General features: G+C 35.8%; 1 protein-coding gene across 3 annotated transcripts in view; it reads right to left on the bottom strand.

Annotated features, from left to right (window-relative positions):
• Nucleotides 1–3,633: 3,633 nt before the first annotated feature.
• Nucleotides 3,634–19,387, bottom strand: part of LOC106463405 (peroxidase-like) — a 56,886-nt gene continuing 41,132 nt past the window's right edge. For 2 of the 3 annotated variants that reach the window (XM_022390884.1, XM_022390886.1), the window contains exons 13-14: nt 5,520–5,570; nt 3,634–3,838 (exon numbers count right to left, since the gene is read on the bottom strand). In XM_022390884.1, the coding sequence (XP_022246592.1) occupies nt 3,832–3,838; nt 5,520–5,570 (58 nt within the window). In that variant the 3' untranslated portion in view covers nt 3,634–3,831. Of the gene's footprint in view, nt 3,839–4,867; nt 5,005–5,519; nt 5,571–19,387 lie in introns of those variants that run through there. The other variant, XM_022390885.1, reaches the window with a different exon arrangement.

Raw genomic sequence — 19,387 nt, 5'->3', positions numbered from 1 at the left:
ACCTACGACAGAGATTTCTGTTGTTCACTTCGTCCCAACTGAAATGTCCTGGACCATGATAACGCCAAAGCCTGTTGGCATGCACCACTTTTGGCTTACCTCGCCGACCACATTTTATCCAGAAAGTCACGTCTGAGAGACGATCCACTATGTCATATGGGCCTTCCCATGGAGAAGACAATTTAGGAGACTTCCCTTTGGTCTTCCTGGGTTTATACAACCATACCTTGTCTCCTGGTATAAAGCTGACTTCAGTAGATCTCTTATCATAAGTTAACTTCATCAAATCAGCAGACGTTTTCAAGTTTAAACGCACTTGATGGTGAATATCATCCATCCTTTCCGACAACACTTTCACAAACTCTGACACATTCTCAGGCAACTCTAGATAGGTGGGCATCCTGTTAACAGATCCACTGGCAACCGAAGTTCCCGACCAAACATCAACTTTGCTGGAGTGTATCCAGTAGCTTCATGCTCTGCTGTCCTATAGGCCATCAATAGTGGAGGGAGTAAGACATCCCAGTCATCTTGGCAGCTATGACAAAACTTTGCCAATTCCTGTCCCAGTGTCCAGTTGTACTTTTCTACCATCCCATCAGACTGTGGGTGAAGTGGCGTTGTCCTGGTCTTTTGGATGCCAAACAACTTGCAGCATTCTTGGAACACAGCTGATTCAAAGTTACGGCCTTGATCTGAATGCAGTTCATATGGCATGCCAAATCTGAAGAAGAAATCACTAATAGCCGAAGCTACAGTTGTAGCTTCCTGATTTGGTAGTGCATATGCCTCCGGTCACTTGGTGAAATGTACTTGTTTCCAGCACGAGTTTGGGGCAAAGGACCAGCAATGTCAATGGCTACTCTTTCCATTAGTGCACTAATTTGATATAACTTCATTGGAGCACATCCAGTATGCATGGGTCCCCTTTTAGCACAACATGTACTGCATGTTCTGCACCATTCTTCCACATCTTGTCTCATACCTATCCAGTAAACAAACACAAAATTACAATTCAACAAAGTATCTTAATTTTATGGGATGTATCTTCTTCCGTACTGGTCTCCATCTAGTTGGCTTCTGCTTCATATGGGGCTCATCTGCTTCATCAGGAAATGTTCGATCGTCGATAACAGTCACATCAGTGGTAGTAACTTCATCAAGAGCTTCACCGTTTCCCTTCTCAAAACTGAGTAGAGTTTCTTCTTCAACAGTGACTTTTTCATGTGACACGTCTTCAGCAGCGTCATTTGTTAATTCTGTACATTTAATTAAGTTATTGTTAATTATTATTGGTTTAATGTAAGTGGCTATTGTTCAGGACGAACAATACTAAGGAGGGGCAGTGTTGCGTCAGCGAGGTCACGTGACTGGTATCACGCCACGTCCTTCTCGAACCTTCATGAATTGTCGGGAGACTACTAGATTGGGGGTAGTCTGGTATATATAAGACGGTCACAACGTGACAATGCATGTGTGTAATTGAACTGAGTATTGTTGAAGTCGAGCACGTGAGACGTTCGTTGAGAATTATTGCGTTTGTTAAAGTGCGACTGTTGAAATTAAGTGTATCACAAAGTTATATTCAGAAAGAATAAACCAGTTTTATTTAAGAAAGGACTTTTACGGAAAATTAACTAATGAACGGAGATGTAACAGTGAAGTTCATTCTGGATCTGATAATGGAGAAGTCACAGACAAGTCATCGAAGTCGATGGAGAGTGATTTGGGCATGTGGCCTGACAAAATTACAGAAGACATATGTATATACTGGTTAAAGACAGGGAGCGAAGCCTGTTGGAACATGAATGCCAGTATTGTGACATCTATAAAATATGATGATAAACAGAAACGTTACTTTAGTAAGTCCATGTTTTACTGCTCTTTTAGAAATGGCGAAAAAATCGGGAGAAGTTGACTGTGTTATTCTCCAAGCACAGGTAATGCATTCTATTTTAGCTGCAAACTGTTTCCAAATTCAAGTGAAGACCGTACTTTTTCGAAGCATGGCTTCACTGACTGGAAAAATGCAAGTCAAAGATTGGAAAGTCATGAAAACAGTTAATGTCATCGGGATGCGACCATTACCCTCACTACAAGGTCTCGAGGTATCGACTCGTGGGATGTAATGTAGCCATTAGTTAGACTGGTATCAACTTTTGGATGATGAACAGTAGAACTGGTATCAACTCGTGGGTTATAATCTAACTATTAGTTAGACTGATATCAACTGGTGGATGATGAACAGCAGAACTGGTATCAGCTTGTGGATGATGAATAGAAGAACTGGTATTTACTTATAGGTGATGAACAGCAAAACTGGTATCAACATGTGGGTTATAATCTAACCATTAGTTATACTGGTATCAACTTGTGGATGATGAACAGCAGAACTGGTATCAACTCGTATTAGCTGTTAGTTAGATTGTTCACCAATGTGTGGGATATGATCGGGTTAAGCCATTATGGTTATGCCACTATAGTAGCTTCATGCATTGTTTACCTAATCGACTGTGTCCTTTCTAACAATGCAATACAGGTGGTTAGCTTAATTAATGGTTGAAAATCCATGACAATAAAATTTATCTTAACAAAAACGTTGAAACTGTAACTATAGTGCGGAGTTTTCAGTTATTGTTTTTTACACTAATAAAATGTTCAAGTTCATGTAATATTTTAATTATTATGCTAATTTGAATAGTCAGGTAATTCGTTTTGTAATTTCATTGAAGTACTAGATCACCGTGACCCGTTGGGTCAACCATTATTCAGAGGTTATGAAGAATTCAAGCTAATTTCAATATTGCACCGAAATGAAGGTTTGTTTTGAGATAATTTAATTAAACATTTCAATCCATTCGTGTTATTCGTAATTCAAGAAAATATATTTGAGTGTTAATCGGGAATAAAAGGAAAGACTATTTCATTTTTCAAACAAGTGAAGTAAGAAGTTTCGTAAAAAGCGCGAACGGTAGTGTGAATGATTTTTTGACTGAGAAAATAAGCAAACAAACAATCTCAGAGTTTTAGTAGTATGTAGATAGATTTTTCAATATCTTGTTTTTGTCATCTTATGTCTTATAATGAAGATGGGAACATTGACAGGGAAATAATATAATAGCCAATACTCAGCGAGAGGTTTTCGTTTATAAAATTTTGTTTGTTGTTCTCGACTTGGTTTTATTTTATTACTTCGACCCCATAGTTACTATTTGCAAATAGCCAATAATATTGTAGGTCCATTTTATTGTTGTTCTTTCTACCCGCCGTTATAACACATTTTCATCTCATCATTTAATTTCTGTTGTGCATATATTGCTGTATAGAAGAGGTTATGAAGAATTGAAGCTAATTTCAATATTTAACGAAACTTGTTTTATTCTGTTTCTATTCTCATTTCATTACAAATATGGCACTATTGTGCGACGTTTTTACTGTATTTAATTACAGACAAACAATCTCAGAGTTTCAGTAGTATATAGATAGATAAACCGATATGAGGCGCCATCTAGTGTACCTAAATTCACCTAGAAATTTTCATAAAAGTGACTCTAAAAACGGCGCTAACTCGGTAACCCATGGCCCGATTTCAACGAAAGTTGTTTTATTTTGTTTCTATTCTCATTTCATTACAAATATGGCGCTACTGTGCGCTGTTTATGCTGTATTTAATTACAGACAAGCACACAAACAAACAATCTCAGAGTTTTAGTAGTATGTAGATAGATAATCATGTATAAAGTATTAAAATCCTTTCACCACAGTTGATCATTACAATATGTATAAAGACTGGAACATTGATTCGTTGTCGTTACATCCGTGCCAAAAGGCCTAGGACCTGAAATGACGAACAAGGATGTTGTTACTTTAGACATGAAAATTATCGCGTTAGCTTTTCATCGAACCGTGGTAATCACTACTCTTTTGACCGTCAAAGGCCACAATTAAAATCCGCTAGAGTTAAAAATATCAAAATATGAATAATCTATACTTTTTAACGGAATTATTGGGTTCAGTAATTCTTGTGCTAACGAACAAGACTTTAATGTACAATATCACAAATTGACTCATACGTGTAGCCAATAAAAACTTGTAAAACTTAATTGATTTTATAATTAAGTGCATTGAAATTCAAGAGCCGAAATAACATATTGATTGTTTAGTAAAAGCCCAAGATACATGTTTTCGGTGTTAAGATGCAAACTGCATCGTACATACAAGATTAGGTGGTGGTCACTTAATGGCCCTGAAATGGTTTGATAGTGTTTGATTTTCATTTGATCATATTTTAACACGTTAATTTATACTAGAAATAATGTATATTAACTTCTGATGAAAGCAAGCTATCTACACATACCAAAACTAAAAATATGTCTATTAATGATCATTGCTAACTATAAATAATGTTTAAGCTGTCTTACTTGTAAAGATTAGAATGTATTGTTTCTTCAGTTGGTTACTTTATAATAAACCCCTCAGTGGCACAGCAGTATGTCTGCGGACTTACAACGCTAGAATCCGGGTTTCGATACCCGTGGTGGGCAAAGCATAGATAGCCCATTGTGTAGCTTTGTGCTTAATTTCAAACAAACAAAACGTTATAATAAAGTTTAAAATTTTATTGGATAATCAGGGTGGCTTCGCTATGGGAAAATCTTCCTTTACTAATATTTTGTTGAAAAGGTTACTGCTTATGAGGGTACAAGTGTTGACGTAGCGTATCTGAATTTTAAGAAAGTATTAGACAAAAGCATTTTTTAAAAAGTCATCTCTGCAGGTGTGAAAAATAGGTTGGTCTATTTGATAGAAACTTACGTGAGAGAATGAAGCAGAGGGTTGTTATAAATGAAGTTCAATCAAACTGGATTAATGTTACGAGTGGAGTACCTCAGGGCTCAGTGTTAAACGATTGTTCTTTTTGATTTACACCAATGTCACGGATGAAAGAATGGCCAATAAATTAGGCCATATTTGTAGTACAGTGTTTGGTCTCGGGCTCCTTACCTCAAAAAAAGACATTAATTATTGGAAAGGGTTCAGAGAAGGGCTACTAGGATGATACCTGTAATGAAAAGGTTATAATGTAAGGATAAGTTAAGATATCCAACCTTGTTTTCTCTTAAAATAAACAGAGGTTAGTGGGAATTTTATTGCGATGTTTAAGATTCTTAAGGGAACTGCTAGTGTTGATGTATCATATTTTTTTCGTATTTAATGATGAGAATGGTAAGACTAAGAGATATATAAATTTTAATATGAAAAAAGTCATTTTCAGCTAAGACAGCTATATTTTCTAACAGGGTTAGAAATGGGTTGCCTTTGGATGTGGTGGATGTAGTTAATTTAAGAGAGTTTAAGGGAAAGCTTGATAAATGTTTGAATAAGGGCTGACTTCGAGGTGTTTTTAAGGGTATAGTTTACTTTAGTGGATAGGACACCTAGATGGACGAAAAGGTCCCTTCCTGTCCTTTATCTTAGTTGTTAACAATATTTTTAGTCGTAATATATAATTTACTCACCAGAGTTCAAGGTTGATTTCGGGAAGGTCATTACAATTGATGACTTCATTTCTATAGAATAAAAAACACATTAACTACAAATATATCAACATCACAAGCCAAAATAACCTAATAAAAATACTGCACTAACTATAATTCGATAACACAAATGAATTTTTGAATTATCATTTGTTTTTATTCTGGTTTTTGGTTGATAGTGCTTTCCCAGTTTTAGGACTGCTCTTCAGCCAACCTAACTGAAAATATGTATAATATTTAACAAAGTCGAAATATATTGTTATAAGCTATATTTTATATTTTAACTTTGATGTTTGTTTCCTAGAGGAAGATTGATTTATGTCATGGTGACACAAGTCTTCCTGTAATAAGTAGAAAACAAGTAATGATACAAACATGCTACAATGAGTTAATTAGTTAGTTAATTACTGAGTGTGTGAGTGATTTAGTTCAGTGTCAGTTAGTGACTTAGACAGCAAAGTTGCTATGTCTATTCGTCATTGTGATTAATTTAGTCAGTGAGTTAGTTAGCGTGTTTGTTATCGTTCAGTTAGTCGTGCATTACACATGTGAATGTATAAGTCAGTTAGGCGTATGTTAGTTTTAGAGTTTCTACTGATAATTTTGTTGATGAAGTTAAGCCTATTTTACCCGAAGGAAATCGCTCAGCTTAAAATCAGTGATGTTAGAAGTGGGACTAATGTAGTGAAATAAAATATAACTTTGATTAAACATCAATAGTGACAAAAGTTTATGGATCTAGATAAAAAAATTGCTGGAGATGATGAAACAGTAGAAAGAACAATCAGAAAGAAACAGGGCATTAAAAGAAGATTAAAAAGACAGAAACGGAGCATTAATAGAAGATTATAAAGAATGAGACAAAATTTAAAGAATAATTAAAAACAAAGATAAATCTGATTAAAGAGAATATCAATGGAGCTATTAGAGATGTACAATGGAATTACAACGACATCGCCCATCTGGAAGTTTCGGGATAATCAGATAAAATAGCTGAACAATGTCACCAAATTGATATCCCAATGCACTACAATGGAAAAATACCACAGGTGGCATATAAGGTCCAGAGAGAAATAATATCCAAAGTGAATGAGTAGAATAGTGAAAATAAGTTATTTATATTGTTGTCCACTTAAAAGAGACAGCATTAACAACATTAAGCAACCTTCTAGTTGAGAGCTCTAACAACTACCAAGCATTGGTAATTGCGTTATCTGACATGGTTGAAGTGACAAACCAGAAGAAAGCATCCAAAAAAAGTAGAGAAGAAAGAAGAGACCTCAAACGAACTTGCAAAAGGATCAGGATATAGTGATTGGTAGGTTTAGTGTATGTTGATCGGCTGGTTTTACAGCTAGAATTGTTCAATCCAACTTAGTAATATAAGGTGCAATATTTCCTCCAAGAGATGAATGAAGAAGATGGATTCACTAAGTGAACATAAAGTTTCAATGAGAGAAATGTTGAAAGTTACCTTTACTGTAAGAAGCTTCTCTAAACCTCACGATGTGTGGTTAATTAACATCGACGAAGAATGCATATTGGGAACCGACTTCATCTGGAGACATGAATCCAAGGTTATTTTACCTTGAAATAGCTTCATATTCCATAACCAGAAAATCCCTGTGTACAATATAACAATTACTACACCAGGGGTTGAAATTTCAGTGACTACAAGAAGGTCAGTTATTCTATAATTAAGTGAAATACTCATACTAGGAATTATTGGGAATAAATTTACATCTAGTGGATTGAGTGTAACAGAACTAAACATAGCAGCATTTCCTGAAGGATTAATGAATTAATCAATCAAATTATGCACATCTTGAAATGAAGGACAATGCTCTCTTGGCTTTTGCCTAAATGGTAACAGATGTGTTCTCTAGATATTGGCTTACACATCTTTTAATTGAACTGATAACAAGAGATGCAATACTTTTGGGGCCACGAACACAACAAAGCATACAATGTGAGTCAAGTCTGGATGGGACGTTGCAAGATGTGAAGCTTTTCAGGTAGTATTTCCACATCAAAGAACATCAGAAGTAGTCATCTTTGATGCAAAGTATTCGTGGAATACAAATACTAAGTATATATATATATATATATATATATATATTTTCAAGAAGTACATTTTATTTTCTAAACGTATATAACGTATAGTATAGAGAAAGCAGCAGGTCGAAAATGTTAAACGAAAAACGTGTACACTAGTGAACCATAATACCAAATAAGGAAGATACAGTCTTGTAAGGACCAATAACAAAGTGGATTTTGGTTACAGTCTGATGGAATAGTCTACTTGTTGCTGGAAGATCCCACTTATATCAATCGAGTTAAAATAACTACTTTTGAAAGTGGATCTGCTAAACTTCTTGAACAATCGGAAAAACACTAAAAACTGTGTATATAATTCCGTGTTTCTGACTCCAAACATCGACTTCTCCGTAATTATAAAGTTGCTCTGAGGACTAGACCCGACTTCAGAAGAAGATGGCAGTAATCCAGAATCTACAAGAAGTTCACCGCACAAAATTCTTATAAGCATGTTATTTCTGATCTAGTCAATGTTTCACTTAAGGTTCAATAATGTATAATATATAAAGAGAGAAAAGTGAAATATTCAATGATTTATAGTTAGTGTTGTTTCAAGATAACCTCAAAGTTTCGATATAAATGAGCTGTTCATTAGTATATGAATAAAGAAGTTATTTGATTTGTATTCAGAATGCTGCCAAACTATCAGGTTGCTCTTCAAATTTATAAGGTTGGTTTTTGTGTTTTTTCGCGTAACTCATTGACCATTTTGTCACGAGTGGGGGTGAAGAAACTTAAGTTTTTCTGAACACTCCCGATTGCGTTTAACCCTAATCTTTCAGTTTATGTTTAAACATTTTAAATCAAAATTACTATCATGATTTTGTTTTGTTTTTATATTCAGTTGTCTCTGTGCAGGTTCTTTTTTCCACACGTAAACTTTCTCGAGTTGGTGACATGAGTGCTCCACTCGCGACAGCATGACTCAAAATCCAAATAAATTTCTTTGTAACGAGTGTAAAGTCGAACCCAACGAGTAATCCCACGGGCTGCCCATATGCCCGTTAGAGATGTCAATTCTTCACATAAGAACAGCATATCACCTCACTTACAAGAGCTTTATGAACTGTAGAGGTCCTATAGCTGCTTAGTGCTACAGTTACATAACATGCTCAAGGAATATTAAAATACCTTTGCCAGTAGACCTCATGACTTAGCCTAAAGAAATAAAATATCTCGTATGATTGATACTAGATATGTAGCCTCAGTACCTCACGTTAGCCAGATGACTTCCGCTTGTAAAACAGTCTGAGGCTTTCAAAGAGATAGAAGAAATGTAGGAACAAGGAGTGAGAGACCAACGTAATAGTCCTTGGTTATCATCTATTGAACTTGTGAATAATAATAATTGATTCACAATGGATTGTAGCAATTTTTGTGTTAGAATTTGATTATATAATTTAGTTGGTATATTTTAATGACTAATGAAGTGTGCTCTCTCTAAAATACCCTGCTACTTCATACACATTTATTTAGACAACATAGGCTTATAAAGGCCTAGATGATGCTCAAGATGGGCTAAGGAAAGTTCTGGATTAGGTGAGAAAAGAAAATCTCTGCCATAGTGATTCCAAGCCCAGTTGAGAAAGGAGGCCATCAGGTCTTGCCTTACAACCTGGGTGTAACAACTTGTAGGCTTTGTGCACTGCCATCCTCCAGGCAGTGTGAAGAGTTGGCAAGGAGTACAGCTAAACCAGTGGAAATGGCTAAAGAGGAGAGCTGGGAAACTAAGGATAATAACATGGAGTTTTAGTACAATAACTATGAGAGACAGAGAACTAGCAGACGTACTAGAAAGAAGAAGAGTAATAATTGCATGTGTTCAAGAGACCAAGTGTAAAGGACAGAGTATGAACAAGATAGGTGTGGGCTACAAGCTGTTCTACTCAGGGGAGCCAAAAAGAAGGAATTAAGTTGGAATTGTGTTAGATAAATAATTCAAGATCAAGGTGTTTAATGTAGGGAGAACATCAGACCAACTTATGATTGTGAAGGTAACAACTGAAGAAGGCTTGCTAAGCATAATTTCTGGTTATGTCCTGCAGAGATAATTCTCTGGTGAGGATAAAGATAATTCTGAAGAGACACTACAAGATATGATTATGAGGATACCAGATAATGAGATGTTGATTGTGGGAGCAGACCTGAATGCACAAATAAGAGAAAAAGTAGACGGGTTTGAAGGGGCACATAGGGGAAGAGACAGTGGAATTATAAACATGGAAGGAAAGAAATTGCTAGAACTGGCAGATAGTGTAAATTTGTTCATAACAAACACCAGGTTCCAAAAAGTAGAGGGATACCTCATCACATACAAGAGCAATCAGAAGAATATGCAAATTGACTACATCTTAATTCATAAGAGGGAGAGGGATAACTGTTGGATTTTAAGGTGTTAACAAGAGAAGAAGTGACACACCAATATAGAATGTTGATAATGGAGATGAAGAATAAGAGGCACAAGAAGGCAGGGTTTGAGAAGATTAAGGTGTGGAATATAGAAGGAGCAAAACAAGAGAAACATATATGATGAAATGAAAGATACAGGAGGTCCAAAAGACTGATAAAAATGTAGAGAGTTACTGGCAAATACTAAAGAAAGACCTAATTCAAGAGGCAGAAAACATTTGCAGCTAAACAAAATAATGAGGACCCGAAAAGAAGAAAACATGGTGGTGGAGCCAAAAGTACAGTAAACCAGCAAGGAAAATAAAGACTTCAAATAATGGCAGATAAAGAAGAATGAATATTAAGGAATGGTGTACAAAGATAAAAAAGGTGGCAAAGAGAGCACTAGCATTAGTGAAGAACAAGGCAAATATAAATTAGTATGACAATATGGAGAAGAAGGTATTCAAAATAGACAAACAAAGGGAAATGGCGAAGAGAGACATTGCTGTGATCAAAGTAATTAAGGAAGAAGGGAAGATACTGTGTATATTATGTAAGCATTTTTGTTATACTAAAGCCACATGGAGTATCTGCTATGTCCACTGAGGGGAATCAAACCCCTGATTATAGCATTGCAAATCCAAAGACTTATCACTATCCCACCAGGAGACCGAAGAATGAAAAGGCAATAAAACAGACATGGAAAGAGTACTACAATCAACTACCTCTGGAAGGAAGAGAAGATACTTGCAGAATGGAGAGAAAGCCTATTCATAGCTATCTACAAGCAGACTTGTCACTTTTCTCCACAGTCTGTAATATGTTAATTTGTCACTTTTCTCCACAGTCTATAACATACTAGCTTTTTCTTTTCTCCATAGTCTGTAACATATTAACTTGTTACTTTTCTATGTAGTCTGTAACACATTAACTTGTCACGTTTCTCTATAGTCTATAACATATTAAGTTGTCAGTTTTCTCCAAAATCTGTAATATATTAACTTGTCACTTTCACCACAGTCTGAAACATATTAACTAGTCACTTTTCTCCATACTCTGTAACACATTAAGTTGTCACTTTTCTCCACAGTCTATAACATATTAACTTGTCACTTTTCTCCACCGTCTGTATCATATTAACTTGTCACGTTTCTCTATAGTCTATAATATATTAAGTTGTCACTTTTCTCCCCAGTCTGTAACATTTTAACTTGTCACTTTTCTCCACAGTCTATAACATATTAACTTGTCACTTTTCTCCACCGTCTGTACTATATTAACTTGTCACTTTTCTCCACAGTCTATAACATATTAACTTGTCACTTTTCTCCACCGTCTGTACTATATTAATATGTCACTATTTTCCATAGTCTGTAATATGCAAACTTGCCACTTTTCTCCATAGTCTGTAACACATTAACTTGTCACATTTCACCATAGTTTGTAACATATTAACTTGTCACTTTTCCCCATACTCTGTAACAAATTAATTTGTCACTTTTCTCCATAGTCTGTAACACATTAACTTGTCACTTTTCTCCATCATCTGTAACGTATTAACTTGTCAGTTTTCTCTACAGTCTATAAAATATTAACTTGTCCCTTTTGTCCACAGTCTGTAATTTGTAAACTTGTCACATTTCACCATTGTCTGTAACATATTAATTTGACACTATTCCCCATAGTCTGTAACATATTAACTTGTCACTTTTCTCCAAAGTCTATAAAATATTAACTTGTCACTTTTCTCCACAGTCTGTAATATGTTAATTTGTCACTTTTTTACATAGTCTTTAATATACTAATTTGTCACTTTTCTCCATAGTCTGTAACATACTAATTTGTCACTTTTCTCCACAGTCTGTAAGACATTAACTTGTCACTATTCTCCACAGGCTTTAACTCATTTACTCTAGAAAACAAATACCTCAATTAAGATATTAAACATGCAGCTTACACCAGCATGAACTTGCCACTTGTCTCCTCAGTCCGTAATATAATAATTAATTACTGCTATCCTCGGTACATAATGTAATGTTTTAAACGATATTCTGTAATTTGTTTGTTGGCTAGAGAGCGTATCATGTTAAGATAAAGTAGTTATAAAATGTCTAAAAATATCATGAACAAGGATTAGATTATAACCACAGGTGAGCCAATCAGTTCGCTATGCAATCTTGTAGAGTGAATCAGTCAAGAATAGATAGAGTTAATCAGTCAGTGAGAGTTTTCAGTGGTTTTCTTTCCCCCAGATAATTGAACAAACAATCATGAAGTTGTACAAATAAGTTTATTTGATATGTTAGTTGAGGTTTTTCCATTTCAGCGTCGTTTACAAAGTTACTTAAATCAACAACTTAACAAAGTGTATGAGCTTGTAAAGAAATAAACTAACTTGTAATTGTTACGTGGGCTGACTTTGAACTATTATCACCAGACAATTTAAAATACAACGTATACAACTAATTAATGATGTCCACAGTCCATAAAGTATCAACTTGTCACTTTTCTCCAAGTCTGTATTCTATCAATTTGTCACTTTTCAGTAACTCCGTAATATATCAATTCTTTGTGTTCCCCACAGTCGTGATGATTAAAGTTGTCACTGTTTTTGACAATCCAGGATGTATCAAATTACTACTGTTATCAATAGTTCAGAATGTATCAACTTGTTCTCAGAGGTTCGGAACACATCAACTTATCAATTATGAACACTTCATAAAATAATAAATTTTCTCAATAGTGTGTGGTTAATTCATAATCAATCTATTACTCTGTTTTAGTACTTTGTAATGCATTGATGTTAATTATACTCACCTTTTATTAAAATATGGACCAAAAACAATCATGCGGACTCCCATACTAAAATATTAGGTCGTCAAGAAATTAATGTCGCTTTTATTAGATAAAAAACCCGAACAACTTATATATCAAAACAAAACATTTATTAAATGAAATAGTCTCGATTATTATCGATGACGCTTTTCATCTTACAATCAGGTTGTTAATGCCCTGATTAAAGAAATCACATGGCTTTGAAGCAAAAACATGTCGATGTCCTTTTTAACACCTTCCACATTTGCATACGTTTTTTCCATTAAGATTTTGTTGCAGCGAACGAAAAAGATTGTAATCTGATGGTGCCATATGTGGAGAATATGGTGGGTGACGGAGAACTTCCCGATCCAACTCCATAATCTTGTGTTGCATAAAACGTGCCACATGTGGACGTGCATTGTCGTGGAGAAGAAGAACACCTTTCCGATTGATGAATGAAGGGCGTTTCTGATGGAAGCTTGATTTATATGTTCCAGTTTCTGACTATAGATCTCTTTCAGGTATTGATTTTTCCAAATTTTCAGCAGCTTATCATCACTGCTCTTTCAAATTCACGTAATTCATAATTCAATACTTTGGTTTAGTTTTGTTTCAAATTTCGCGCAAAGCTACACAAGGGCTATCTGTGCTAGCCGTCCCTAATTTAGAAGTAATAGACTAGAGGAAAAGCAGCTAATCAACACCATCCTCCGCCAACCCTTGGATTACTCTTTTCCAAAGAATACTGGGAATGACTATCACATTATAACGACCCCCACGACTGAAAGAATGAGAGTGTTTGGTGACGGTGATTCGAGCCCGCGACCAGTACATTCTAAGTCGTGAGTCTTAACCATCAAGCCATGCCAGGCCACTTAATGGTATCTTGCAAACATCTCGACACTGCTAATCTACCAGTTTGTGTTTATATACCCACGTACTCACTTTGTTTTTTTGCGTGTCCGAATATATTTGGAATATGTTTTTTTCTATTTTGGGGGGGTTGGATGGGTAAGCCTATTGCAGGGTACTTAAGAACACAAAACTCACTGGTATTTGTGAGTACAAAACACACTGGTATTTTCTAACTTTCATTATAAACAACAATTGTTTAAACTTGAGACCGAGAACCTCAGAGAAAATAAAGAAAGAAGCCGAATCATGTTTGTCTAAAACCAAAACCTAAGCCTTACCCGTGTTCAAAATACACCAGTAGTACAGTCACATTAAATTTGTTCCTGTTTATTCCACAAACTCTAAATACTGTTAAAAGCCAGAATAATGAGGTTCGAACGTTAAATTATACCCTGATAGCGAGGGTAGCTCACCACATTGATGGGCGTTTGTTTGTAATTAAGCACAAAGCTACGCAATGGGCTATCTGTGCTCTGCCCACCACGGGTATCGAAACCCGGATTCTAGCGTTGTAAGTCCGCAGACATACCGCTGTGTCACTGGGGGGGGGCATTTATGAGGGAACGAAGAGTATTTGAAGTTAATAGTATCGTAACGTAAGTTTGGAATGATTGTTGGTTTGAGTTAATCCTATTATCACATGCCTTTTTCTTTAACTTTTAACGGACATTTTACGATCATTTCAACCTTGTTTAAATACCTGACACACATAATAACAGTCATTATTTGTTTACATAGGGATTCATGTAAGGGCGCTTTAAAATTTATTAACAAAATCAACTCTTCGAATCGGTAACGTATCAAAAGCAAGTCTAATTAAATGAGTAATTATGTTTTATTGAAAGGTTTAACTACTCATTTTCTGACTTGTATTATTCAATGAATATGAGCAGTTTTTATTTCTTATGGACAGCTTTGCTGCTATTGTTAAACATTGTACCTCAATTATAGCATTTCGACCTCCGTACTTATATACTGATTCATGCGACACTCTATTACCGTCAAACTGGTTTGATTTCATATTTTTTTGCTAATCTCTATTTATTGTTACCTGCCAGCCATGCGTGACTTCTTAAGCACGCTGCGTGACTTGTAACGTCGATCACACAAATTGAGTGTTGCTACTAAATGGGATAACCGTGTTACAAAAGAATGTCTAAGAAAACAATGTACAGCTATCACCTGATATAACTGACTTTGTAAATGTAGTCTTGTCTCGGCTCCAATGACTTGAAATAATATAGCTGCGGAATTCGGGTTATGAAAGACAGACTGACAAACAGACATTTTAATCAAACAAAATCAGTTGTTACAGTGAAACAGGGAGAGAGAAAGAAAGAGATAGTGCAAGATTAAAACTATCAGAACACAATTGTCAATATGAGTGTTTCGTAAATCCCCGGTATATAGTTAACATGAGTGTTTCGTAAACTCCCGATATATAGTTAGCATGAGTGTTTCGTAAGCCTAGCCAAGCGGAAAATTGGATATGAATAAAGTATTCAGATGGACTTTATATGAGGTTTATTGCTGCTGTGAGCTGATAAGTGACTTGAAACGAAGTGATATTAAGTATTTTTGTTGTTGTTTTTTTTCTATTTTATTTTACTTCAACATAATGCATCTTAAGATAAATGGTTTTCCTTTACGACTTCTATTTCAGATAGACTGACGGACAAGCAGGCAGATAGAAAAACAGATTGATAAATTTTAGTAGCTATCCCTTCCCGTCTTCACGAAACTTAGACAGTTAAGGGTAAGATAAGAATCAAAATTACTTCATCAAAGTCACAAATGTTATGAGTGAACTGGTAGTTGGGAAGCGGTAGAGCAGCTTTTACTCTTTGTTTTTTTAAATTTGCTGTTTTTTTTTACGAGGCCTTTACCTGTCTGAGGTCTGACTTCCGGAGACTACGATTGCATTAGTTACTGCTTCCTTCTTCCCGTGAGAAAAGCAATTGGTGGATAACACATTTCAGCGGCTGCCAGAAGACATCGACCTGGAAGTTGAGAGGCAACATGCCCGTCCACTTTCCAGGTGTCTTGTGGTCAACAGCAGGTTTAATTACAGACATTTTGCTCTGTAGGCAATTACACGCATCCGTCATTCGTCTTGCCGGTTCCACCCTTTCTTCTTGTTTAGCAACGAGTTTTGGCGTGGACTTGTCCTATAAAATCTACATAGGACGCACAGCTGTTTTATGTGGCCCAACCTATGTTTATTTTACTTTCTGTAGTGCCTGTGTTCTACTCCAGGACGATTGCTTTCAATAAAATTCTGTTTTGCTAATTATTCGATATTATCTGCAACAGGTTTGTATACTATGAGAATCCTAGTGTATCTAAGGGAATTATCATACTAATTATCCTCAACTTTCAATGAGACATTTTGAAATATGACTAGATTTGCTTTGATATAGGTTTACGGAAACAAAGAGTTGCGAATGGGTTTTTCATTCAGCCAAATTCATTACTTGAAGGGGGGTATAATTGGCTAAAATCGCGATCTGTATACGATCCAGCTTTTCATTCGGCCAAATTCATTACTTGAAGGGGGGTATAATTGGCTAAAATCACGATCTATATACGAGCCAGTATAATTGGCTAAAATCACGATCTGTATACGAGCCAGCTTTTCATTCGGCCAAATTCATTACTTGAAGGGGGGTATAATTGGCTAAAATCACGATCTGTATACGGGCCAGCTTTTCATTCGGCCAAATTCATTACTTGAAGGGGGGTATAATTGGCTAAAATCACGATCTGTATACGAGCCAGCTTTTCATTTGGTCAAATTTATCATCCGAGAACGAATGGGTATTTCACTTTGCCAAAATTATCTCCTGAAGACCAATGGGATTAGCCAGATTCATTACCTGAACTCGAATGAGCTCCTCACTTACCCAGATTCATTACCTGAACTCGAATGGGTTCCTCACTCAGCCAGAATCATCACCTTAACTCGAATGATTTCCTCACTCAGCCAGAATCATCACATTAACTCGAATGATTTCCTCACTTAGCCAGAATCATCACATTAACTCGAATGAGTTCCTCACTTAGCCAGAATCATCACCTTAACTCGAATGATTTCCTCACTTAGCCAGAATCATCACATTAACTCGAATGATTTCCTCACTCAGCCAGAATCATCACATTAACTTGAATGATTTCCTCACTCAGCCAGAATCATCACCTTAACTCGAATGATTTCCACACTCAGCCAGAATCATCACCTGAACTCGAATGATTTCCTCACTCAGCCAGAATCATCACCTTAACTCGAATGATTTCCTCACTCAGCCAGAATCATCACCTTAACTGGAATGATTTCCTCACTTAGCCAGAATCATCACCCTAACTCGAATGATTTCCTCACTTAGCCAGAATCATCACCTTAACTCGAATGAGCTCCTCACTTAGCCAAAATCATCACCTTAACTCGAATGAGTTCCTCACTTAGCCAGAATCATCACCTTAACTCGAATGATTTCCTCACTTAGCCAGAATCATCACCTTAACTCGAATGATTTCCTCACTCAGCCAGAATCATCACATTAACTCGAATGATTTTCTCACGTAGCCAGAATCATCACCTTAACTAGAATGAGTTTCTCACTTAGCCAAAATCATCACCTTAACTCGAATGATTTCCTCACTTAGCCAGATTCATCACCTGAGCTCCTCACTTAACCAATATCGTCATCTGAAAGCGAATGGGTTTTTCATTTGAGGAAATGTTTTACCTGAAATCAAATTGTTCAACACACTCAAACGAAAAAATATTTTGTTTGTGATGTAGGTATTTCAGTTACCTTTGCATATTTTAAGATAGAAGTCGTTTTTAGTTTTTTCCTGCAAGTACAATTATAAGTCAAATAATAGTTTTTCCTCGGTATTTATAAATTGATTATTTTAAATCATTACATACATATATATACTATTAAAAGGAGTACAACACTACAATAATTGCACAATCACTAATTCATTAAAAAACAGGGACCAGCCCTGAAATGTCTCTATGTTTCGGTGTTCTAATGCCACCATCTTTAAATTGCTTAATTACCTACTTTGTATTTATATAGACCACAAAGAAATATTTTTCTTTCACTATCTTGTTTTTCACCTGAACGATACCTTATGCATACAATGTTTGTTTATTAAAATTCACGAAAGCTACTCGAGGGCTATCTGCTCCAGCTGTCCCTAGGTTTGAAGTGAAAGATAAATGGGAAAGTAGCTAGTACACGCCACCAACCGGCTACTCTTGAGCTACTCTTTATCAATGAATAGTTGGTTTGACCATTACATTATAATGTACCCTCGGCTGAAAGGGTGAGCATGTTCGGTGACAGTTTTCGATCCCGCAACTTGCGAGTCGAGAATTTTTAACCACCAAGCTACAGTTCAGGAATAATCGTCCCTAAGTTTGATCTTAGGACTATCGTGAAGATAGTCGTCCCTAAGTTTGATCTTAAGACTATCGTGAAGATAGTCGTCCCTAAGTTTGATCTTAGGACTATCGTGAAGATAGTTGTCCCTAAGTTTGATCTTAGGACTATCGTGAAGATAGTCGTCCCTAAGTTTGATCTTAGGACTATCGTGAAGATAGTCGTCCTTAAGTTTGATCTTAGGACTATAGTGAAGGCAACCATCTGGCAGACAGTCTCGCCGCCTAAAGCTGCTACTCTTTATAACGAGACTGACTGTCACTCTGGAAGTGTAAAGCGTATTTATTTGCATCACATCTTGAGTTCGAGACTCTAAGATCCCCAGGCAGTGCATTAACTACCTAGGTCACGCTTGGGTCCTTTTTATTAGCATAGTGAATGAATGCCACGGTTGTTAAGCCTAGTAAGTAAAACAATTACGAAATAACAACGGGTGTTTTCTTTATATTGTAACGAATTCTCAACTCAGCATAACATGCATTTTCTTCCTTTAGGGAACCATCCGACATTAAATAAAACAACAAGTAAATATCAGAAATTTTATTTATATGAATTATAGAAAACTCGAATCCATTTTCGGGGAAAAAATCCCGTTAGCTGTAAATATTTTTATATTAACAAAAAGACTTTAGTTTCTTCGTAATGGAGAACAATATATCAACAGCAGTTATCCAATTTCCATTGTGAGCTAATGACAAAGTACAATATATCTATATTAACAAACGTTTTATTAGTCTCATCTATCTTGTTATGTAATTTAATGCTAAACATGAATATTTTAATTTTGACTAAAGTTGTTGAAACATTTATTTAACAACAAGTAAATGCTTGGAATGGTCTATTCTTTCATTGAATTAAATTGTGGCGAAATGCTACGAGTTCTACAAATACCTATACAATGACAGGTTTCTTTTTTGTGAGTGTAAAACAATTAAATACACCATTTCGGTTTCCGATACCTCAGTACTATAAAGGCTTGGTTTGGTCTGATATTTCATGTTTTCGTGACCACAATCTCATCTTCTCCGATGTTCTCGCCACCACTGTCCCCACTCCGAGAAACATTTTTGCACCAGCTGATCACCTACTGAACTTCTATGTCATGTCCCTCCCAGTTGACAATCCCGACCACGTCGAGATGCCGATGTCCCCTCTTCCCCCATTTTATCTATCCTGATT

Source organism: Limulus polyphemus, unplaced genomic scaffold, assembly GCF_000517525.1.
Source record: "Limulus polyphemus unplaced genomic scaffold, Limulus_polyphemus-2.1.2 Scaffold1398, whole genome shotgun sequence".
Taxonomy (NCBI): Eukaryota; Metazoa; Arthropoda; class Merostomata; order Xiphosura; family Limulidae; genus Limulus; species Limulus polyphemus.
Note: the sequence above shows the minus strand (reverse complement) of the source record. Positions and strands in the feature narration are given on the sequence as shown.